At 40.2% G+C, this 24031-nt stretch overlaps 1 protein-coding gene across 2 annotated transcripts in view; it reads right to left on the reverse strand.

Moving 5' to 3' along the window:
- Positions 1 to 13411: 13411 nt before the first annotated feature.
- LOC134793471 (dual specificity protein phosphatase Mpk3-like) overlaps positions 13412 to 24031 on the reverse strand; it is a 34216-nt gene continuing 23596 nt past the window's right edge. The window contains exons 3-6 of one of the 2 annotated variants that reach the window (XM_063765054.1): positions 18321 to 18498; positions 15869 to 16007; positions 15153 to 15388; positions 13412 to 13646 (exon numbers count right to left, since the gene is read on the reverse strand). In XM_063765054.1, coding sequence (XP_063621124.1) covers positions 13479 to 13646; positions 15153 to 15388; positions 15869 to 16007; positions 18321 to 18498 — 721 coding nt within the window. In that variant the 3' untranslated portion in view covers positions 13412 to 13478. The remainder of the gene's footprint in view (positions 13647 to 15152; positions 15389 to 15868; positions 16008 to 18320; positions 18499 to 24031) is intronic. The other variant, XM_063765055.1, reaches the window with a different exon arrangement.

Raw genomic sequence — 24031 nt, forward strand, 5'->3', positions numbered from 1 at the left:
ACAAAATTTTTCACCACACCAACCCGAAGCAAATATTAAATGTAAAATATCAAAGAAAATCAAATCCAAATGAATGTTATTAAATATTTATCATCCAAAATCATCATTTAAAAGTCAATTCTACCAGCAAACATAAGAAAACAACTCAAAATTTACATTTGATTACTTTGCCTCACATGTGAATAAAATGCAACTTTGTTATCAGTTTTTGAAGTGCAAAGTAAGCCTTTCCGAGCTGGTGTGGTGAAAAATATAATGTTCTAGTGCTGAAACGTATCACTATCACTGTTTAGTTAGAACAACATGAACCTCATAGAACCCTCTTTCAAGTGCTATTGAAAGAGGCGGCTATACAGGGCCTGGGGCCTAGGGCGGCGAATAGTTATTTACGATACAAGTGCGGAAAAGAGGAAATTCGAACGAGTGGCGATAAATTAAAACACGACCGAAGATTTGCAAATTACCTATTCGCACGTGTATCGTACAACGTTTTACAGTACATGGCCCTTTAAACTTTTGACATACGCACGAAAAGTGCTATTTTACGCACTAGTGCGGGAAAATAGGACCATATGTACTTTAAATGATATTTTTATTATTAATTTGTATAAATATATGAATGTCATTAGTCATTGCCTACATTAAATGTACTTAATCTATGCTTCAATAAATATATTTACTATCATTATCAATATATTACAAGACGTTGCACATATGTCGTTGTTTCACTTATATGCACACCAATATAGCCTAATATAACTGGAAAGCCTGGCAGGCTAATCTTTTAACACGTTGGCTGCCATGAACATTGAACATCACCGTTGGGATCACGTAATCTTCTCTGTGTGCCCATGAGCATCACCAGTGGAATCGAAAGCTCGTTACCTCTTTATTGACCTCAGTAATATAGTGATGCTGGGATCACTAAATTTGTAAGGGGCGTGGGAGATACACTTTAGGTGAAGGATGGTGGGCAGCCAATGTGTTTAATACTTCGTTTATTTTTGGTAGGCTTAATTTTGCTGCCCTTTTTAGTAGTTTCGGTCGGACACTACACAAAACCCATTGCGGTCCGGTCCAGGCGCCATAGTGACGATGACGAGCTATTCATAAAAACTGAAATCTCTAAACTACTCGAAGACGGTATCATCGAACACAGTGTATTTCCCTGGCGGGCACAAGTTCTAATTGCCGGTGGAGGTCTACATAAGAAGAGGATGGTAATCGATTATTCTCAAACGATTATCAAATAGGGTATAGTTAGACCGTAAAAAGTCTGCAGCGATTTTGATAGCCCACGCAGTGCAAGTGTCATTTAAAACGTCAATCTTCTATGAAATTATGACTTATACATAACACTTACACTGCGTGGGCTATCAAATCCGCTGCAGACTTTTATTGGTGCGACTATAATTGCGTCAGTTTATCGTCCGGTGTCAGTTTCCGTCCTCGAATAATAAATTTCATTTATTTATAATTTGCTACTTGCGAAATATATTTTTATGTAGATAGATAAATTGTTTAGGTATTAAGGATCAAAGAATATAATACTCACTATTTATTTATTTATTTATATTTATATTTATTTATATTCAAATTTCGTCAAATGGACGGAAACTGACACCGGACGAAAACTAGCACAATGACCCTATACTGAATTGGATGCATTCCCATTGCCAAAAATAGAAACAATTGTCGCAAAAGCAGCACAATACAATTATTTCAGTCAAATTGCTTATCACCATTCAAGTATACAGGCTGTCCAGTAATTAATGGACAACCTTCTAACCATCGGCCCTGTCGATTACATTACAAAAAATTACATTGTACTCTAACATTTTCAAGAAGTCTGGTCTCTTGTGGTGAAAAAAAAAAATGTATGGAGAACAGAGTGCCCAACTTTCTTAAAAATAGTTTATCTAATACTGATTCTAAAATGGTATCACACATGCTATTTACATTTCTACAAACAAAAATATGGCCTAGATGGTGATTAAAGTGAAGTACATATAATGGTGCTAACTAATAAAAAAGACATAAAAGTGTGAATATCTCGAAAACCACGAAACTTTTACTAGACCTATAAGTGCATTTTCTGGACCAGCCTAAGGTGCCCTGCCGATGGTTGGAAGGTTGTCCATTAATTACTGGACACCCTGTATAAGTACCTATTCTACAAAAAGAACGAATATACACCGCGTTTGAAGCAAACGGTAAATTATATGGTACCATGTACCATGGTATATCAGTTCGGCGTCACCAACGGTGTAGCGGCTTTCCAGCCAGAGCTGGGCACCGTTAATCAAAAAGTTAACTTCGTTAATCGTTAATCCGTTAAATAAAAAGTTAACTTCGTTAAACGTTAAAACGTTACTTTTCAAAAGTTTTAACGGAAGTTAAAGTTAATCGTTAACTCGAAATCGTAAATATACGCAATAAGAAATAAAACTAGGAGAAATAATCATAAATTTTGATTTTTATTACAGACTAATCTACTAATTAATAATAGCATAGCCAATAAAAATATCATTCGCTAGCATCTGCCATAAGGTGCATGTCCCCCTTCATGAACATGAGCATATTAAAATTGTCGTCTTATAGCGACGCCCGTTTTGGAGAAAAAATATCTTTTCCCGCCGAAAACAGGCGTTCCACAGCAGCACTCGAAGGTATACTAGTGATTATATTTGAGGCAGCGCGCGGCCTTGGTGTGAGTAGGTACTTAGGTATTAACGATTAACGGACTTAAGAAAAGTTAACGGAAGTTAACAAGTCCGTTACAGGTTTTTAAAGTTAACTTAAAAGTTAATCCGTTACTCGAAATCTTAACTTCGTTAATTAACGATTAACGGATTAACGAGTTAATGCCCAGCTATGTTTCCAGCGTACTCTGAACTACATCTAAATAGAACTTTTAGCCCCCATGGCAGAAAAGCTGCGAATAGAGAAGAGTTCCGGACTATGGTAGCCGACATCCATAGAGGATATGGCACCTAAAGAAGAAGAAGTAGTAAAAGTTAAAGATCCCCGCAATTTGCGAATTTCAGTTTTCGCGGTGGGCCCCCTGGAAACCAAACGCCAGCCTTAAGTGGTATCCAGACGGGACTGATAAAATCGGTCGATTTGATCAGAAATGAAATTGGCGTCTATCTCCAATTCAATCACCAATTTTAGATTTATGGTGATATTAATTAAAGCCCCTGTATAGTTCGTAGTTTTGTAACAGAGCCCGAGCTAATCCTATTGTCTATTGTTAAGTAAAACCGCTCGTGCCACGTGCCACAACCACCTGCATAAAAACCTGCGTACTTCGGTTACTGAGTGCTGGCGAGTCGAACACTACAGAGCCAGTCTAAAATGTGTCATCGAGATGCGTAACAAAGGCGCGTTATCGGAGAGCGCACCTACACTGGTTTTTTGAGCGTTGGACTAGCCCGCGCTCAGGTGTCAAATAGAATAAGTATGACCCTTTTTTGCAGGTAAGTAGCACGTGCGGTTTTACTTAACAATAAACAATAGGATTAGCCGCCGGGCTCTGTTACAAAACTACGAACTATACACAATGGGTCAGCGCCGGCCACTCCAAGGGACGCATTTGTGCGTTAGAGGGAGCAAGTGTTATTGCTATCTCATTCTACCGCATGGCTGCGTCCCTTGGAGTAGCCGGCGCTGGTCCCTTGTGTACAGGGGCCTTTAGAGCCCTCTAAATTGAAAAAAATGCCCCAGAACGAAAATACTGGCGCACTGTGGGCTGAAATTCGGCTCTCAATGACATAGAAACCGAAGTTGTTATTTTTATGTTTTCTTGATTGAAATAGGTTTTGCTAGGCATTGTTATGGTAACCTAGAGTCAGATCAAGAATAGTCTGCAGCGGATTTGATAGCCCACGCAGTGAAAGTGTTATTTAAAACGTCAAACTTCTATGAAATTATGACGTTAAATGACACTTGCACTGCGTGGGCTATCAAATCCGCTGCAGACTTTTTTTGGTCCGACTCTATGAATTTTACACGTTTTGGAATGAAAATTGTAGAGTTACGAATTTTTTTCAGAAAAATGTATGGAGCAGGAACAAGAAATCATTATTAAGTACTCAAGAACCGCAAAACAAACCGTAATATCCTCGCAGATGGTTATACTACGAATTATTTGTGATTTTTTGGCATATTACATATATCCGTCACGGGTGCGGCTTTTTAAAAAAAACATTAATTGGTACTATGGAAAAAGCACGAAAACCAAAGTCAACTGTTGAGATATTTTGATTTTTTGTACCGGCTCCATACATTTTGTTTGAAAAAAAATCATAACTAGTATTTTCGACTCAAATCGTCTGAAACTTACAACTTAGCATAAACATACTGGGCAAAACCCATTTCAGTCAAAAAATCTTAATATGTTGACTTTGGTTTTTGTGCTTTTCCCATAGAAACAATGATTTTAAAAAAAGCCGCACCCGTGACGGATATATGTGTATGCCAAAAAATCACAAATAATTCGTAGTATAACCACCTGCGAAGATATTACGGTTTGTTTTGTGTTTCTTGAGTAAGTAATAATGATTTCTTGTTCCTGCTCCATACATTTTTTTGAAGTGAAAACTTCTTTAGCGGCGCTGAGCACTTTTTGAGGTGGGGAAAAAATGTTAAACTCGATACAGCGTAAAGCCCCCTCCAGACTATGCGCGTGAATCGCGGGCGAAACCGCGAACGCGAGTGAGGAGTCGATTTCGCAGGTCTGCGTTCAGGATTCCACACTCGCGTTCGCGGCTTTGCGCCGCGATTCGCGCACGAGTGTGGAGGAGGCTTAACACATAACGCGTAACGTAACGCTGACGTCATGTGTCACGCACAATGTTATTCACCAAAGAACTTTAGTCATAACGTATCATAATCCGGTGAATTATTTAAAACTGGAACTTTTATATTAAGCAATAAATCTTGTACGGGCTGAAATACGAGAATCTCACAGTTACATTCTAACTTTATATCACTCCAATATAATTCAATAAGGGATCATCCATTAATTACGTCACACGAATTTATAGGTTTTTTGACCCCTCCCCCCCTCCCTGTCACACTTGGTCACATTTGGCAAATCCCTCCCCCCCTGGTGTGACGTCACAATTTTTCAACGAGTCGGCAAATCGAATTTTTTGTATTCATATTTTATCAAAATATTTTTGACAAAAGAAATATTAAGTAATTTTATAATCCAAAACTGATTAGGAAAGAAAATTTAACTAATAAAAACGATTATCGTTCCAAAAACTTGTTATTTAACTATACAGGGAATCAAATAATTGAAATAAATTTTCGGTTACTGATGAAGTTAAAGTGACGTCACAAAGTTTGTTACTCCTCCCTCCCCCTTGTCACAACATGTCACACTTTCTTAACCCCCTCCCTCCCCCTAAACGTGTGATGTAATTAGTGGATGACCCCTAAAGCTACGTACATCTTGATAAAATCGCTAATAAAAGTGAAAACTCAAAATATCATGACCAAATATATTTAGATGCGAGGTCTGCAAGGTAACTTTACAATTTATATTCGAATTTTAAACAATTAACGCTATAAATTTAAGCTCACTGGCCAGCAATTTCGGAACTAAAGTTTTTCAATAGAAAGGAGGATGGGTCAATTATACATAGTGCTGCAGACATTTTGGACTAGTCATTGAGTTTTCACTTCTGTCGGCACTCCAGGAGTGCAACCCGATTTTTTTTTTTAATTCGTAACTCCACAACTTTCATTCCTAATCGTCTAAAATTCATAGGTTACTATAACAATGCCTAGCAAAACCTATTTCAATCAAGAAAACATAAACCTTTCACGTCGTAATATAAAACTATAATTTATTATACGTTACCTTATCCTGATCCTTGTCCAAAATTCCGAATTATCCGTTATAATGTAATCCTTTAATTCCGTTTCCCCGTTTTACTCGTTTGGCTGAATGCGCCAGGATCGCGATGCCATAAAAAAAAAAGAAACAACTTCGGTTTCTATGTCAAAGAGAGCCTAATTTCAGCCCACAGTGTGGCGTCAGTCCTCACAAATTGGTATTCAACCGTCCGCACCTCATTTTATCGGTAATATCGGTCAATATCAAAGTCAAAGTTGGTGTTTGCATTCGCACCTCGTGATTCGGTCGGGCAATTTAATCAGATTGGCGAAAAATTTACTAGTCAGGATCTGGTCAGGATACGCCTTTAGCCCCCATTCCCACGGGCGCTTTTACAACGCGCGTTAAAAAAGCGTTTGAATGACACAAATACATGTGTATTTATTCACACGACAGCGGTGGCGCTTTTTATCACGCGTTGTTAGATTTTCGACTTACCTAAGCCTTGGTCGTTAAATCGAATTTAGAGTGCGGACAGATTCAAACGCTTTTTTAACGTGCGTTGAAAAAGCTCTCGTGCTAATGGGGGCTTAGAGTCCGTCGTTGCGACCGGCTGTAACGACCGATTTGTAAAAATGCATCGTTACATTAGGTCCGTGTTCTATGTTTAAGCCGAGTATAAGCCCCTTTAGCAATCACCGCTACCTGATTGAATCAAATTCAATTTTTTCAGTTATGACACTTATAATGGGACCAACTTCGAAATCACTTAAGTTTTATTGGCCGTTTCATACATTTTGATCGAATGGATGTCGACGTTTTCTATGGGAAGGCCAATATTTTTTTTGGGATTTCGGGGTTGGTCCGATAGAAAAAGTTGTTCAGTATGACCCAGTATGACGGGCGTAAGCCATAATGCTATGTTGGGGGCTGCAATAGTGTCCTGGCTGCTCCTTCGTCGGATGCTGCCATGGCGCTATTGCAGCTTGTACGAAAGGCTTTAGTATATAGAATAAGTTAGTTGTAAGAATGTATAAATTTGTAGTTTTTTATGGAGCGACAAGTTCACCTCGGTGACAAGCTCTAAATATAAATAGAAAAAAAAGTATGACGGGCGGCTATACTTATCCGTAGACACATATTATTAATCTGTGAGCTAGTTCAGCTAATATTTCACGTGCATCTGTTATTTGTGCACGCTTTTTGGAAATAATTATATCTATGGCGTCAACAATCGGAATCTTTTTTTGAGTTGAGGGATTGCGATGTTGAGGCTTGATTTTTGATCTGAAAGAAATTTAATCAAGATTAATTTTATCATGAGCAATCCAAGCTATTCAATAGCAATACACAACAGTATAAGCAAGTTTATTTTTATTCCGTCGTATTTGTATGATATCCTTTAAACTCTTGTCAATTAAAGGCATATCCAGATTAGTTATGTTTTCGCCAATCTGATTCAATTGCCCGATCGAATCAGGAGGTGCGGACGGAAATACCAATTTGGCTCACCGAATTCAACCACCGATAATGACCGATATTACCGATAAAATGAGGTGCGGACGCAAGGAATACCAATTTGTGAGGTCAGTATTTTCGTTCTGGGGCATTTATTCAATTTCATCATCATCATCATCATCTCAGCCATAAGACGTCCACTGCTGAACATAGGCCTCCCCCTTTTTTGGGGGGTGAATGCCATAATCGCCACGCTTGGCAAGCGGGTTGGCGATCGCAGTCGAGTACACCGAATATGAGGGACGCTGCTGCCCGTCCACCGATGGTCTTGGACGTGGTTTAAGGACATACCCGTTTATTCAATTTAGAGGGCTCTAATATCACCATAAATCTAAAATTGGAGATTGACGCCAATTTCATTACTGATCAAATCGACCGATTCGATCAGTCCCGAAGGAATAAGGAAGTCTTCGTTAAATAATACAAAAAGAGAGTGTGTAACTCAGAAACTTAGGTCAGCTCCAACGGTCTACTTCTGTTAAAAACTATTAATAAGAATTCTCTGTAAAGGCTTCGTCACACAGGCGCGTTTTCCGGGCGGCGCGTGAGCGGGGCGCGCCGCGTAGCTAAAGCCCCTCATTCACACTCCTACCTTGTCGTCCGCCTCGCAGGACTACGGCGTAAGATATAGCTCACACACCATCCTACGTTGTAGTCCGCCTCGCAGGACTACGGAGCAAGAAATAGCTCACACACGGTACTAAGGGCCTACCGCGAACCACGTTGGACGTGCTGCCTCCCTGTCACACTTACGTACGAATTTACACGCGCGACAGAGGGGCAACACGTCGAACGTGGTTCGCGGTAGGCCCTCTGTAGGGCTACCGCCAATACCGAAAATCGTCAATTGCGGGCATTTTTCTCTGTCACTCTAATTACGCCTTCATTGGAGTAAAAGAGTAAGATCCCCGCAATTTGCGAATTTCGGTTTTCGCGGTAGCCCCTCTGTTTTGCCGTCCATCACCAGTACTGATTCGTTTCTCACAAGTGTCGGTCTGTGGTCGGTCTACTTACTCTTGAAAATGTTACGTGCAATTTAAAAAAAGAAAATAGCTCTTCTGCTATGTAATTTCTTGTTATTGGATAAAAATAAAAAAGAGTGTGGGAAAAGAAACTGCTAAAAATTCGCCAGAGAACGTCATATTTCTTAAGTATTGGTAATAATTGTTGCAATGCCTATTCCTCCATTGTTTGTTGGAGTAATTGGGTGATTTCTGGTCCCAAAAACAGCGATTCCTTTATAAATTTCAAAAAAATGGCGCGCACTGTTGTTATACCTACGTCAAACACGGTAGTCCTCAACGTAGGACGACAAGCCACACACAATCCTACGCGGCGGACTACAGCGGTGGGCGGGGCTTGTAGGATTTGTAGGACCCAAGTGGCATCCTACTTGAGTTTGTAGGACGGCTCGTAGTCCGCAACCCCCATACACAATCCTACCCAACGAGGCGGATTACGAGGCGGACTACAAGGTAGGAGTGTGAATGGGGGGCTTAACAGACTATCGCACCGCACCGTGACCTTGGAGTGTCGCACCCATAAGTGAGAGCGAGAAACGTATATCTATTTTCTTTGTCACTAGAAAAAGGTGGCAAATTTGAAAAATATAGGCGCGAAGGGATATCGTCCCATAGAAAATTTTAATTTATCGCCTTTTTTTAGGCCCCATTCGCACGACAGCTTAAAAAGCGTTGCGTTAAAACCCGACGTTGGCGCTTTTTTACCGTTTTCAATATTTGTGTTCATATGAACGCTTAAAAATCACTTGTGAGTCGTACTGCCACGTACGCATCTCAGCAAAGCCATACTTTATTTGCTATTACGACGTATATTTCAGGAATTAATAAGCATAAGTTGACATTTTTAAGGTGAAACTAATAATAATTTTGACGATTGACACCAAAAATTGACACTTGACAGCCAACTGACAGCAGCGCGGGCGCTTTTTTAACGTTTGTGAGAACAGATACACGGAATTCCGTATGATCAATTCAATTAACGGCCAACGCTAAACGCCGAAAATCGAACAGTGCTCGATAAAAAAGCGCCGCGCTTAAAAACCGCTTTCGTGTGAATACATACATGGTTATCCATTTGTGTCATTCAAACGCTTTTTTAACGCGCGTTAAAAAAGCTGCCGTGCGAACGGGGCCATACTGACAAGATTTGCTTGACCACCTATAGCTACTTTACATATAAAACGCTCACGCCCCGCTCGCGCGCCACCCGTAAAACGCTCCTGTGTGACGAAGACTTAATTATAGTTCGTCAAACCAATTTGACAGTCAGTAAGCCCCCATTCGCACGACAGGGTTTTCAACGCGCGTTAAAAAAGCGCTTAAATCTGTTCGCACTCTAAATTCGACTTATCGACCAAAGCTTAAAGTCTAAAATCCAACAACACTGGATAAAAAGCGCCACCGCTGTCGTGTGAATACATAAATGGTTATCCATTTGTGTCATTCAAACGCTTTTTTAACGCGCGTTGAAAAAGCTGTCGTGCGAACGGGGCCTAAGAACCAGGAAAACTATACCACAGATTAATAAATAGTTACTACGTACTATACTCATTTAAAACCCTGTAAAGTAGCTAACACACTATCGCACCGCACCGCGACCTTGGTGCGTCGCACTCATGAATGAGAGCGAGAAACAGATATCTTTTTCTCGCCCTCACTTACCGGTGCGAAAGGTGCGATAGTGTGTTACTACTTTAAATTCGCAAATTGCAGGCACCTTTCTCTGTCATTTTATTCTAATTATAGCTGGTCAAGCAAATCTTATCAATAAAAAAAGGCGCGAAATTCAAATTTTCTATGGGAAGAGATCCCTTCGCGCCTAAATTTTTCAAATTTGCCGCCTTTTTCTACTGACCAGATCTGCTTGACCAAGTATACATTTCATGGATCGGACAATTGTTTCCGTCTGGAAGAAATATATATCTCTTTCTCGCTCTTACTTATGCGTGCGACGCACCAAGGTCGCGATGCGGTGCGATAATATGTTAGCTACTTAACCTTACCATTATCTGCTTATTTTTTGCGCATGGCAACATTATTGAATCGTAAACTTAAAAATCGTCGCCCATCCCTAGAATATCACTCTATGTGTCAAATATTTATAGTCTGTGGTGTGGAGCGAAAAGTGGACGCCAATTATTGGGCTGTACATTCTTGGGTTGAGCAATCCCGGGTCGAGCATTCTCGGTACGGGCCAATAATATGCGACCAATATTCGGCGTCCACTAAATGGATTCGTATTATTGGGTCGTGTATTATTGGGTTGAGCGTTATCAGGGTGTACAAGCTCGGTCCGTGCCAATAATATGAAGCCACTCTTTTAACAGGGCAGTAGTGTACAACCCAATAATACGCATCCAAAAAAGTGGACGCCAATTATTGGGCTGTACATTATTTGGTCGTGTATTAACCGGACTCGATTAATCGGTCTTTGACGTTGGACCTACGGTGCGGATATATCGGTCATTGGCGTTCAAAAGGTTAATTCCGACATTTCCACGTTTTGTCATTACAAATGCTCTGGAGAGTTATCGTGATCAGAACTATATGAGTGCGCTAATCCATTTCACTCTTTTTTACAGTATCGCGCTTAGGTCGAGAGCGTAGTCTTAGTAACATTTGATAGGTATTTGGCCAGTACTATTAGTTATTCTGTGATAGCGGTGCCGTCATATAGCGGCCGTCTCCATACAAATACTACGACATCCATATTTAGCCGTATTATTTAGTATGGAGACGGCCGCTATCCTAGGAAACCAGATCATTAGCTGGATATGGGTCTGGAAAATTCAGATTTAAATTAAAACACAATTTCAATTAACAGTGTTTATATTTGTTTTGAGGTTAATATTACTTGTGCCTTGTGGCTTTATGTACCTTAGGGAAAAGCACTAAAAGACGTCTAAAACATTATAAACATCTTTGTTAACATGTTATTAATGATCAATCGAAACAACAGTTCCGGTTACAGAAGCACTACCACCAGTTTTAACATTGACATATTCACTCACGTTTAAGTAACTTACTTTCTATGCATCTCGCTCGTACTCGCATATTAGTGCAAGCGAGATGTATAGAAAGTAATTTACGTAAACGCGAGTTAATCTGTCAATGTCAAAACTGGTGGTAGCCGTACAGGTATTTACACAGGTCGCTGCGAACAGCTCTGATTCACATCGTGCTTGTACGAATAGGGTTTAGTGATTTGTGCACTAGGTACAATTTAAAAAATATTGACCATTAGATATCTTACATGCAGTGCTATATGCTATATAGGAAATATCGATTGAGAAAATTCTACCGCGTGATATTTTAATTAATAATTGTCTATCTAACAACCACACTTGTCCACTGCTGAACATAGGTAATTTTAACATCATGTAATTTAAGACTGAACAAATAATAATGGACGGACGGAGAGATCAAGGAATAACTCAGAATTTAAATTATAGTCAAATCGAGTTTGAAATTCATCAGCATGAGGAATCCGACTATAAAGTGTTAAGTGAGAGTACCATATAAAACTGAATGTAAGACATCTAATAATCAACATGACAGTGCAACCAAGGTGTTAATATTTAGAATATTCTACTCCCTTAAATAATATACGCTCGAATATTCATAAAACAAGTTACATTTGGTTATTGAAAAATACGTTCTAAGATAACAATAACATATGCTCAAGTTACAACATTATTGCGAAAACTTATCAAACAATATCATCTGCATCTACTGTTGGCATCGAGTCGAGGAAGCGGGTCTCAACACTATCTTAGGCTACAACAAATGTACAATTTGTTAACAATATACTTTCAGTTAACGTGGGTACTTAATTTTAAAGCTTGCCACTTACACACACTAAAAGTTGATAAGAAATCATTTCAACCATATATAAAAATATAATTCATTAGCGAATAAACACAATAAATGCCAATGAACATATTGAACATGTTCATAATTACAAAATAAACTATCACGTAGTCAGTGGCTGCGCCGCGGCGCTAGCGCCGCCACGGGCAATACTTAGTCCTTAGAAAAATACTAATGATCCTACTATTCGAGATGATGAGCAAGTTTTTAGAAGATTGATAGAAAAATAATCCATTCCTCTATACTTCACCCCCAAATTCTACTATAAATATACTCTTAAGTTATAATAGCATAACCTTTAGAAATAAAATGTGAACGCTAGGGGTCTTCTTAAAGTACAATTATAACTTCGGCAGCAGTGGTCGGTGTTACGAAAATTTGTAAATATATTTATATATAAGTAGATAATTAAGACTATATCACACGCACACCCGCGACTTTCATGCAAATACATATAGTTATGTTTATTACATCAACAACAATGGAAGAGTTTCGAGAAGCCCTGTGTTACTAGAAATAACAAAGTCTACATATAATAAAACAATGAACTTTGTCGCCTGGCCAGATAAGCGCACCGATATATTCAATCAAAAACACCTTCCGCTCGCTCGTCGGCCTCCAACTGTCACAGTCAACAACCAAATATCAAATCCATTCAAATGCTTCATTGTATAGGTACATCAAAATAGTTTTTAATTAGACATGGAATAATTTCGGCCGGTCCTCACAGAGGACGCGACCTCCGAAAAAAATCACTATAACCATACTTTCACAAAAATTATAATCATTATAATAAACATATTAACTCAAAATGCATAAGAGTGGAAGATATACTCGGGAATGCATTTTCGGTTTCGTATCCATAGATCCTTAGTATACATAGATATCAAACTTATAAAATCGGCTTACCAAATATGTATAACGTACATCACATACTCTCTAAACCATTCACTTACTACTACCATAATTATATCCATAGGTGGCACTAAGTCGATTAAATTATTTGACATTCGGAAGTGCTCTCTAAAGTATCTCTAGATCATGTACGAGTGTAAAACGGCGCGGGCACGATCACCATCGTAGCCCTACAGGCGCAGGTGGCGCCGCCGCGACGCACGTCGACACACTATTGCACTACCTACACGGCCTCTCGGCGCCGGTCTTGGCCGACGCGGCGCTCAGGCGGGGGGGTCGCTGGGACACGGCGGCGTGAAGAACTGTCATTGCGGCGTGTCGCGCGCCGCGCTCCAGCGGTCGAACTCGATGCCGGAGTCCGGCGACACGCCCGTGGGCGCCGCGCAGCCGCACGGCGACGGCGCCGCCGCCACGCCCGAGCCCGTGGCGTCCGCCGCGCACGCCAGCTCACGCACGCCCAACTCCTCCAGCACCTGTCGATCACTGAACCGTCAATACCCACACAGTGCTAAGCCCGACTCTCCTCCCGCTGAATGGTGGCGACGTTTCGTATGTGCGCGCTGCACGGGTCACGCCCCGCCGCGCGCGACTGAAGGCTCCGTCGTAGGCCCGATTAACACGTTGATTAGTGTCGAGTGCGAGTTCATACATTTGCTACTACTAGACGCGAGTACAGTCAAAGAATTTAATTTCCGTACCTTGTCACAATGACAATCAATATGAAAGTCGCTAGGGACCTCATACTATGTCACTGTGACAAGGTACGAAATGGTACTGAAATTAAATTCCTGGACCGTACTAGTAGTAATCGATGTGTAAAGCGGGCCTTAAGCGACGAGTGATTCAATATAACGCACGCAATAGTCCTGCACTCGCCAATACATACACTTGCGCCAAAATTCAGCAGAAGCGGAAAGTGAGTCTTAGGAATATGTTTGAAATTTAGCAGGTTATAAGCGAGGATAAGTAAATTCTAAGAGGTATCTATGCTATACTACGTATACTAATGGCTGGCAAAGGTGATTGTCAAGTGCGCTTTCAAATGCCTTGCTGCTCTATAACTATGGTTTGTATCTGACACTTTAAACCAGCGGTCGGCAACCAACGGCCCGCGAACCTCCCACGTGCGGCCCGCGAGCTTCCCTGGCTATTTTGTATGTAATATTGACAAATGACAATGTCTGATAAAGTCATAAATATTAACAAAGTGCGGCCCGCGTCCACTTCGTTAACTGTTATGTGGGCCTTGACTGCTAAAAGGTTGCCGACCGCTGCTTTAAACTATAGGAGGTATTTGGTTTGGCCTGTTTTTTTTAGTTACCCAGGCAGTTAATAAAACGTGAGCGCTTTAATGGTTTGCCAGACTTTCCGGACATCTCAATCGTGATTTCTATTATCTGATAGATCATAAAAAAAAAAAAATGCATAGGTATATACCCTTTCTAGATTGCGCAAAGTTGGGGTATTTGATGTATTCCTAGACCATGCTTTTAGGGCAGGTATTGTGTCAGGACCTTTGCAGCCCAAAAAAGTGATATTGTTTGATCCGTCTAGGCCTCTAGGGTAATTCAATAAGTCAGGGTGAGGAAGGTCCCGACAGGCCCGAAACATGCCCCCAATAGCGATTAAAAACACAAGTTAGTGTAACCGTTGTGATATAAATATTTTAGTCAGTTTACGTTAAATTAACTATCAATATGAACTATTTCAATGTATGTTAAAGTCAACAAATACAATTCATCTAAAATGTGTGTTAAATTATGTACATTTCTTTTTAAAAGATATTTGACGAAAATGAAGTCGGGTGAGACTACGTGAAACCTTCTGTAGGGTCCTTCCTGCATGTAGCCGTGAACAAAACTGATAAGGGATTAATGTTAAAACTCGGCGGACGGCTACCGTAGACTGGAGCGGCGCGTACATGCAGGAAGCAGCACGGGGTGAGGGAGGCGGGGTAGGGGGCGTGTCACAGTGCAGACCTTACTCAGGCTGGCGCTGCGCTCGTGGAGGCCGAGGTCGCGCTCGAAGGCGTGCAGCTGGCGCATGAAGTGGAAGTTGGGCGCGATGTCGGTCTTGCGCGCGCGCACGAGCTCGAAGGCGTCGCGCAGGCACAGGCGGTGCCGCTGCATGAGGTACGCCAGCGTCACCGTCACCGAGCGCGACACGCCCGCCACGCAGTGCACCAGCACGCCGCACCGCGCCGACATCGCCTCCTCTGTGGGATGTAAGCGATACATTCACTACTAGAAAAAACTGTTAGTCTCAGCTGAACTTCTGAAAGTGATCATTATTTTGACCGATTTCTAAAAAGGAGTACGTCGACTATATTTTTTTTAGTAATCTATTTTGTCATCTCATCCATTGTCTTTGTACAAAGTCTAACGTAATCCAAATAATCTGAAAAAAGACTTGTAGATCGTATAAAATCCTCTTGGATTGAGCGGTGTTTTACGTTGGCCATTTTTTTTCAAACACTTATACACGATCAAACGAACTTCAAAGTGAAGTTCGATTATACTAATCGAGTAAGCTTCATTCAATTACTTACATAAATGTTAGTTTGTTTAGTATTATGTCACTACCTGTGAGTTCCTATAATTGGCTTCCTGTATCTACCTATAATTTATATGTTAGTGTCATAGCTGTTGGATCTCCAAATAAGTAAAATAAAAAAATAAATGAAGGTAAAACTCACCAATAAACCGTATAGCCTGCGGGAAGTGCACGGCGAGGTTCTGACTCCAGTGGTCGGCGATGGGGATCTTCAGGTAGCTGATGTCGCCACCCGCCGCCTCGAACGCGTTCGGCAGGTCCGGCGTCACGTTCAGCACGTACTGACAACCAACAAGCACTTTACAACGCCTGCACATTACCACAATCACATTAGTACAATCTCATTTTACCAATTTTGTTAAGGAGAACTCGATTCTATTCTATAGTTCGTTTTTTTGCATTAGAAAAAAGGTAAACAATCTTGACATGTCTTTTAATTGAAAAACACGTTTTTAAAATAAGTCACGGCAAATATGTAACAATTATGAATCTAATACGATCATGTACAGTCAAACCTGGATAAGGTAGAACTGGATAAACGAGAAACTTCTATTAGCGATAATAAGCTAGATGACTAATTTTCATTTATGGTATCAATCAATCAGGTTTGTTTTTAGGATCAAATGTCTATATGGGACCCATTGCATTAAAGCAATACAAAAGTCAGAAATGATAGTCAAAGTCCGACAGTCGTACTTCACTCGAGAAACGCCCCGAACAAAAACGATATGTGACCGTGACGTCAAGGTCACAGAGAGTCCATTTGAAGTATGAACAAAAGAAGAAAATTGCGATTTTGTCGGTGAAATATTGCGTTTATGTATATAGTTTCCATACAATCTTTTATTGGATAAAATGTGAGGAATCGAATGGTATCCTTATTTTTGTCGTTTTTGGAAGTTGAAAAAAAACTTTAATTTTGAAACTTTCAGGTGCTGTACTTTTGTATTATTTCCATATATTTTTTTAATATCCACAATATTTGCTATCTATTTTACTAGATTTTGTTGTAAAATTCAACATGTGTCATCATCCATATTATAAGGTCCCGTCATTTTTGCTCTAGATTATCTCTATTAGCGAAAGATACAAACTCTTTAAGAGAGAGTAGTTTGTCCCGTTCGAACCTCTGTATCAGAGAGTGTCTCTCCCTTGGCCTCTATAAGGGAGAATCCTGAGTGTAATTATTATTCCGTTATTTTTGATACTTTCTAATGGAACCTTCATGGAACTAACGCGAACGTGGTGCATCTGACCATTTTTTTATTGTTTAAAAAAAATGGTTTGTCTCATAGGTCGTTGTTTTTGATCCTTTTGAGAAAAACAAATGTGCGTCGTGAACCGATATTTTCGATCAAACTTGCTCAGTCCCTACGTATTGATTGTGTAGAATAGTTGGTAGGAATGTCTAAATGAAAAGTAAGTGTTAACGATAAAAATTGCAATCTCTTTCGAGGACGGGAAATCACGAAAATACACACTAAGAGTAAATTTGGTTTCCATAAATATTAGCTGTATCGAATATGTAGGTAATTTTAGTAATAGAACATGTGACTTATTTTTCAAACCTGCCTAAGCGAGAAATCTCCGATCCCTTACTTCTAAGAGTGAGAAAATCGGATTAGAGAAAAACCTCCATGAGCGAGAAAAATATTCTGGCCCCTTGAGCTCTCGCTTATACAGGTTTGACTGTATATTCTTCTGCCGTCATAATTAATAGTTACCGATTTTTAAAAAGCGTTTTTCAGTTAAAAGGCTTGTCAAGATCGCTTACCTTCTTTCTAATGCTAAAAAAAACGAACTATAGGCAAGTAATTTATACTTTTTTTTATCAAGCAGATACGTCTGAAAGCGACATTCTTTTTTAAATAAAGGAAAAATGGACGTTTACATTAAAGGAGAAATGGAAAAGTTAATCGTTTCGGCCAACTCCGGTCCAATCGCTTTTAACCAACTGAACTACTGTAGCGTGCGGTTTTTCCATTCCTTCCTTATTTTACACACCATAGGGAGGTGCATAGCGGCATCCACCATAAGAATTATATATCTTAATAGCGCACCGGAGTCTCAAGTTATATTGAGAATTGGCGATTGGATCGGTGTTCTAAAACCTCGTATGTTCGAGTCTTGCTCGAAGCGATGAATTTTTCCATTTTTCCTAAAATTCATAAATTTGAAGTATTATGTACACCCAGCCACAAAATTGCATGGCAATTCTATGAATAAAATCATTCATAATGTGTGCATGCAATTTTGCAGCTCGCTGTACATAATATGGGAATCTAGGTAGTGGTTGTCTGTTACAACACAACTTGCTTCATCTAGTAAAAATATGTAAGGTAAGAAAAGTGAATGTAATATGAATTCTTGTCATTTCACTGTACATCAGTAGTTAAACTGGATGTTGCAATTGGAGACGCGACCGTTGTGGCAACAGGCGTTTTTTAAATCTTTTTATGCACTAAACTCATTAAAACTTTGCCCTGAATACTTGAATAGACGGTTGTTTGTCGCCTAAATATGTTTAGTCATCTACTCATTTCTATGCGAATGAAGAGTACATATAGAGTGGGGATGTTACAACATGTAGGTACCTTGATGTTGTGCCTGGCGAGCGCGTCGCAGTCCTCGCTGTTGGTGGAGTTGCCGAGGTAGAGGTTGGGCAGGATCTCGACGGGGAAGTCGGGCGCGTGCGCGTGCGGCTCCTCGCACTCCGACGACGAGCCCGACGACAGCCCCTCCTCGCACCCCGACCCGGAGATGCGTAGCGACCTGCAATAACGAGATACACACTTGAAAGAAACATAATTCAAGTTCTAAAAGTTAATTCGAAGAACTTAAGATCAATCTTATTAAGGAGAACAGTCGTGTGGCGCACGAGTAGATTAGTTGGATTAGTTTGTTTCTTACTGTATTTTGTATGTAATGTGCTATAAGTATCATAGCATAGCTTGAGGACTAGGCCCAGAGGAATGCGAAGTGGCACGAAACTTAAGCCTAAGACTTGGATAGGTACCAATTCTAACTTTGTTTCAATATTCAAATACCTAAGTAGCGTAATCACCAACAACTCCATGTGTACACGAGACATCACTGCAAGAATAGCCATGGCAAAAAAAGCGTTTAATGAGAAAAAAGTTCCTATTTAAAGCCACAATTTCTGCTAATAGCAGGAAAAAGTTGATAATACTATCTATCTATACATCTGGAGCATAGCACTGTACGGTAACGTTGTCGTTTATTATGTTTGAGTAGTTTTACTATGCGTATATTTCCAAAAGGAAGATTAATTCCAATGATGCAAAATATTATGTTACCTATAACAGTGAATTTCAAATACTTGGTATATATCTATGTATATATTTATTGTAATATTTCTACCTCAATTTCTAAGCAATGAGAATCTAACAGGCTCATCATTAAAGTCCATGTAATATGAACACCTTTGGAAAATTAGGACATTTCATTATGGCGGCTAACGTCCTCACACCCTAAACTGGATGGTTGTCATTGATAGGGTCGTCGGTCTAATGAAGCCTAATGAACGAGATAATCCAATAAGGATGGTTGTCCAAGCACCTGGCTCGGAGCTCGCACGTGACCGGCGCCAAGTTATAGGTGAGGGATAGCAAAAGTTGAAGTGGTCGGATAGAGGTATACCAGGCATTGTTATGTAAAGTCGGTATGTTGTAGCCGGCCGGGAGAGGGTTGTAGTGTGGGTAGGATTGCGCAGAGCGGCGCGGGCCGCGGATCGATGCAGGAGCTGAATGGGAGGGGCGGTGGGGGCGCCATTCACCTGCCCCCGGCCCCGCGGCTCAATGGTCGCCCACGCAGCCGCGTGGGGGACGGCACTTCCCAATCCGCCATCACAGTCGTCTCGCCGCCATTCAGTTTGCAGTTTTGAAAGCTAACAAATTAGACCGAGTGCTCCCGCCTACCACTGTGACTGTGAGCCCCGGCCGCCAACGCTCCGCAGGGGCTGATCGACGCTGATTAACTCCCATCTTGATAACGCTATAGAACAGCACGCCTACGTGCGTGGTTATGAGTTTATAACTTATAGTTCTCCAAAGTTTTGCAGAAGTCTACTAATATTAAGACGTAGCGAATATTTCGAGCGATATAACTAAACTGACATGGCTGCGCTGCTGTTAATAATAAATTCCCCGTAAATGTACAAGCTGGACAAAGGCCACCTGGGACCCGGGGCGGAGGCCTTTAAATAAATGATTAACTCCGAGAAACTTAACTTTACTTTACTTCGACTGATAATATCTTAAAAGTACTTGAACCATGAAGATATCTACCTTGTCCAGTAGTAGACGTCTTTTGAGAAATAAACTGGTAGGTACATTCTTATATCTTTGATATGTACCTGTATGTTATGCAATATGTTTTAAAATTAAAGGAGTTCTATACAACCCACTATTCATCAATGAATCAGGAGTCGATTCACGGCGAAACAAGTGCAACTAGGCTTTCCATTGAGGCAGCCAGTAGCCCCCCTCGGGGAAGGATTATATAAGGATGCAGTCTAGTCTGCCGGATTACTTACACCTAGGTCATCTAGCTAAGTACTTTAGGTTTCTACTGTGCAGCAATTTCAAGGTGAGACTTAGCAGTTGGTTATAGAGAATTGATTTCCTAGCTTAGCTTAATCTCCATTGCGGCAATCTTAAAAATTAACAATTACGATGATTTCTTGCTGAAGCTAACTAGTTTTTGTTTTTTACTTGTAATTGGGTTGATCTATGATAAGACTGCAACAATAACCCAATATTGCACATCAATTATTTACAAAAATGTTGGTCTCTATACTCTTTTATCTACACACATATCATAAACTCTCTATGATGCCTTCAAAATCCGTAAATAATGGCCCACATTATGATAAACTGTTTTGTTACAGCAAATTTCTTATCTGTGAAAATGTGGTAATAGCTTCATTACTATATCAAAATCGATTTGGTAATGAAATTCAAATTTCGAACATCTCTAAAAAAAAAGCAATTTGATTTTGACCCCTATTCTAATATCAGTCGAGATGACGTTTTATTCGAAATCAAATGTCAATTGCATACAATATTGACAAATCTCGCTTGTAAGTTGGTATCGGACGATATGGTAATCGACCCCGACTCTAGTTTGTCTCTGAATTTAAAAAAAACTACGGATGCGTGACATGCGTGAAAAAAGTTTTCATTTGCCGCCATTTGACGTACAGTTTATCTTTTAATTAGTTTGTAGTAAAAAATAATTTGTTTTGTTGTTTTTAAAGTAACTAAACAAAAGTTTCGTGTAAAATGTGCGATAAAGATATTTCGGAGACGCCATCTCATATCCGCGAGTTCCGCCAGAGAGGAAAGTGCCCCAATGTCGGTTGTAATATGAGGTTAGTGAATATATCATAGAAAGTTTATAATATGTGTGTAGATAAAGCAGTGTATGTAACTGTACATAATTAGGCATTAAAACACTCGTGTGATACTATTATGAAACTCATTTCATTCGTTTCATAAACCCACACTCGTATTTTAATGCCTTTCATTATGTAGCAGTCACATAAACTACTATTATATGACACTAAATAAGGGTCAAAATAAAGTACTTGACAATTGTTTGGGAAATACAGTTATTTAATAAAATGTGCCAATACTCTATACTTATATCTAATCTTGAACAGATTGTCCATATCTTAAAAGAGAGGGAAAATCTATATTCTATTCTGTGTTTGAATAAATTATCCCTTACATGCAAAAGGTCAAGGCGTCCAGGGGTTCCACCTATAACTTTACAAGATTATGAAGGTGCTACAAGTATGTAATCAGATTCGAAGGATAACAGTTTATTTAAGGCAAAGTCCAAGGCTAATCACTCTAATCAGTTTCCGATGGTCGACACGAGAGCGAGGGCGGCGATAGATTATTAATTTCATGAAAGCCCCCAAGGGCGGCTCGCTGATGAGCATGAGCACGAAATTGAATCAGTGTTACCCGAATGGTCATCAGATAATTATTTACGAGAAACAAAGGCGTGGGAGTAGTGCGGTTGTACATAACATAATGTACGTGGAGGTATGTGGTAGTAGGCAGAGTGGAGCGTGGGTGAGCGTGGGCGAGCCATTCAGGGGAGCCCACGCGCCGGCTGGCAATCACGACGCCTCGATTGATCGCGAGCGAGAGGTGCTGTCTGCCACCAACGAATAACTCATTCATTTAGACAAGTGTCATGATGTCATACGGAGTCGCCAAACGCTATCGCCGGGGAAATACGACCAACTAAGTAATTAAGTGCCACTGTTCCATTTGTTGAAGAATTCTGAGTCAGACTAATTAAAATCGTTTATTCGCATTAGTTATTAAAGACGTCACTCGAAGTTCTAAAGTACGGCGCTTGTTATTGCGGATGTTCATTGAGCACAGGCATGGAGTAGGTACTCGTACACCAAGACAAGCAGCCACTTGAAGTCTTCTGAAGCATTTCTTTAATAGGTACTTTACAAACACGTATTATTCCAATCCTGGAAAAATATGGGTATGACTACATTGAGTACATAATTGAGCAGATACACGTCCAACTCGGTGGTGCAACTGACAATTTTGAAGCTAACAGCTTAGCACCTTTCTTAGTCTCACAGACAATATATGTATGTGTGTATGTACATGCTAAAACTGAACTTTTGTCAATTGATACATTCTTGCACATCGCACATAGACAAAAAATCTAAAAACAAAGAGAGTGTAGGTCTGTTCTAAAGTAATGGAATTCAAAGTTGTAAGTGTTTATGCGTTGTCCATTCCATAAAACACTTGCCGGTTAGTCACGGGCGCTGAGCTGAGGCCGAACTGGCCATTACTCACCCCGCGTTACACAACCATGGCCGACAGACTTCCGCAAACCGACACAATACCTGGAATAAGCCTTGGAATAATTCCAGAGAATTGAGTTTATCTGGAATTGGGAAGAACAATGTCGATCAATAACTCCCGCTCCGATAATTATGACACCCTATAAAATTACAATCGAATCAAAGGGATGTAAATATAGAGTGCTTGTACTTTAATTTTAAGAGGTTTTTGAGAATTAACTTTAGTTAACACTGTAATTTAAGAGCTGGGTTTTTGGAGCGATTCCACGTTGACGAAAAGTTGACGTTGTTTTAGCAACCTCCTACGACATACAAGAATCAAATCTAATATGTCAAAATCCATCAAGTCATTTAGACTACAGAGAATGCCAAACTCTTAACATTCGGAAAAAATATTACCCCTTAATAAATAAACATTAAGCAGAACCGAGATCAGACAAAGCTACACACTCAGCGCTGAAAATAGACGTTTAATAAATTGTTTATTCATGGGAAAACCTGTGGGCGTCCCTCCTGAACAAAAGGGAGCAGATACGCCTGCAGAGTTTTATTCTAACAGCGACGATAACAGCCAGCGGCCAAAGATAGACTCGCAAGTCTCGCAACACGCCTACACATTTGAAGAACATAATTGAACTTTTAAGCTCATGCGAGGCCTTGAAAAACATATGAGAAAAAAACCGCGTACAGTGTAATGAACGATACTTAAAGGGGCTTATTGAAAAGGCGCGCATAGTGGGCACTGGTAGTATTAGGCTGCATTGTGTAACTTGTGACAGCGTCGTGCGAATCGAATGTGTTTGAATGGGGCCGCGCGGCCGGAAGCCGTGACACGCCGGCCCGCGTTATTAATGAACTCCTTAAGTGGGCACCGGCCATGCCGGCCGCCCGCACACATGTCCTAAACCAGAGCCGGCCGAAGGCTTTACAATCGCCAACTACGAACAGACGATTCATACACTATTTTTATACTCTAACTTTACGCAATAAAGTACGTTGGCTGTAGGGTTTCTGCTCGAGAATTCTCGAGGCGGGAAATCTCGAGAAATTTGTCCTTGGTCGAGACGGAAAAAAAAACTAAATGCCTCGAGAACTCGAGAAATAAATCTCATGTAATAAGTAAAAAAAACACGCGTATAACACGTGATGTGTCTATAGTGTATTTCTTTAGGTAGTAAAATAAATGTAAACAATGTTTTTTTAACATTTTCAAGTACTTACCTAAAACATTTATTAGTTAACCAAACATATGAAAAACTGCCTTGATCCGTCCTCTAGAGTTAGACCAAGAAAAGACTCTCAGACGTCAAACCTCTATGGAATTATGACGTATAAATAACACTTGCACTGCGCGGGCTATCAAAATCGCTGCAGACTTTTCTTGGTTTAACTCTATCATCCTGGCATCAACCGATTTTCATGTTTTGAACTACTAAC

Source organism: Cydia splendana, chromosome 9 (genome assembly GCF_910591565.1).
Source record: "Cydia splendana chromosome 9, ilCydSple1.2, whole genome shotgun sequence".
Lineage (NCBI taxonomy): Eukaryota > Metazoa > Arthropoda > Insecta > Lepidoptera > Tortricidae > Cydia > Cydia splendana.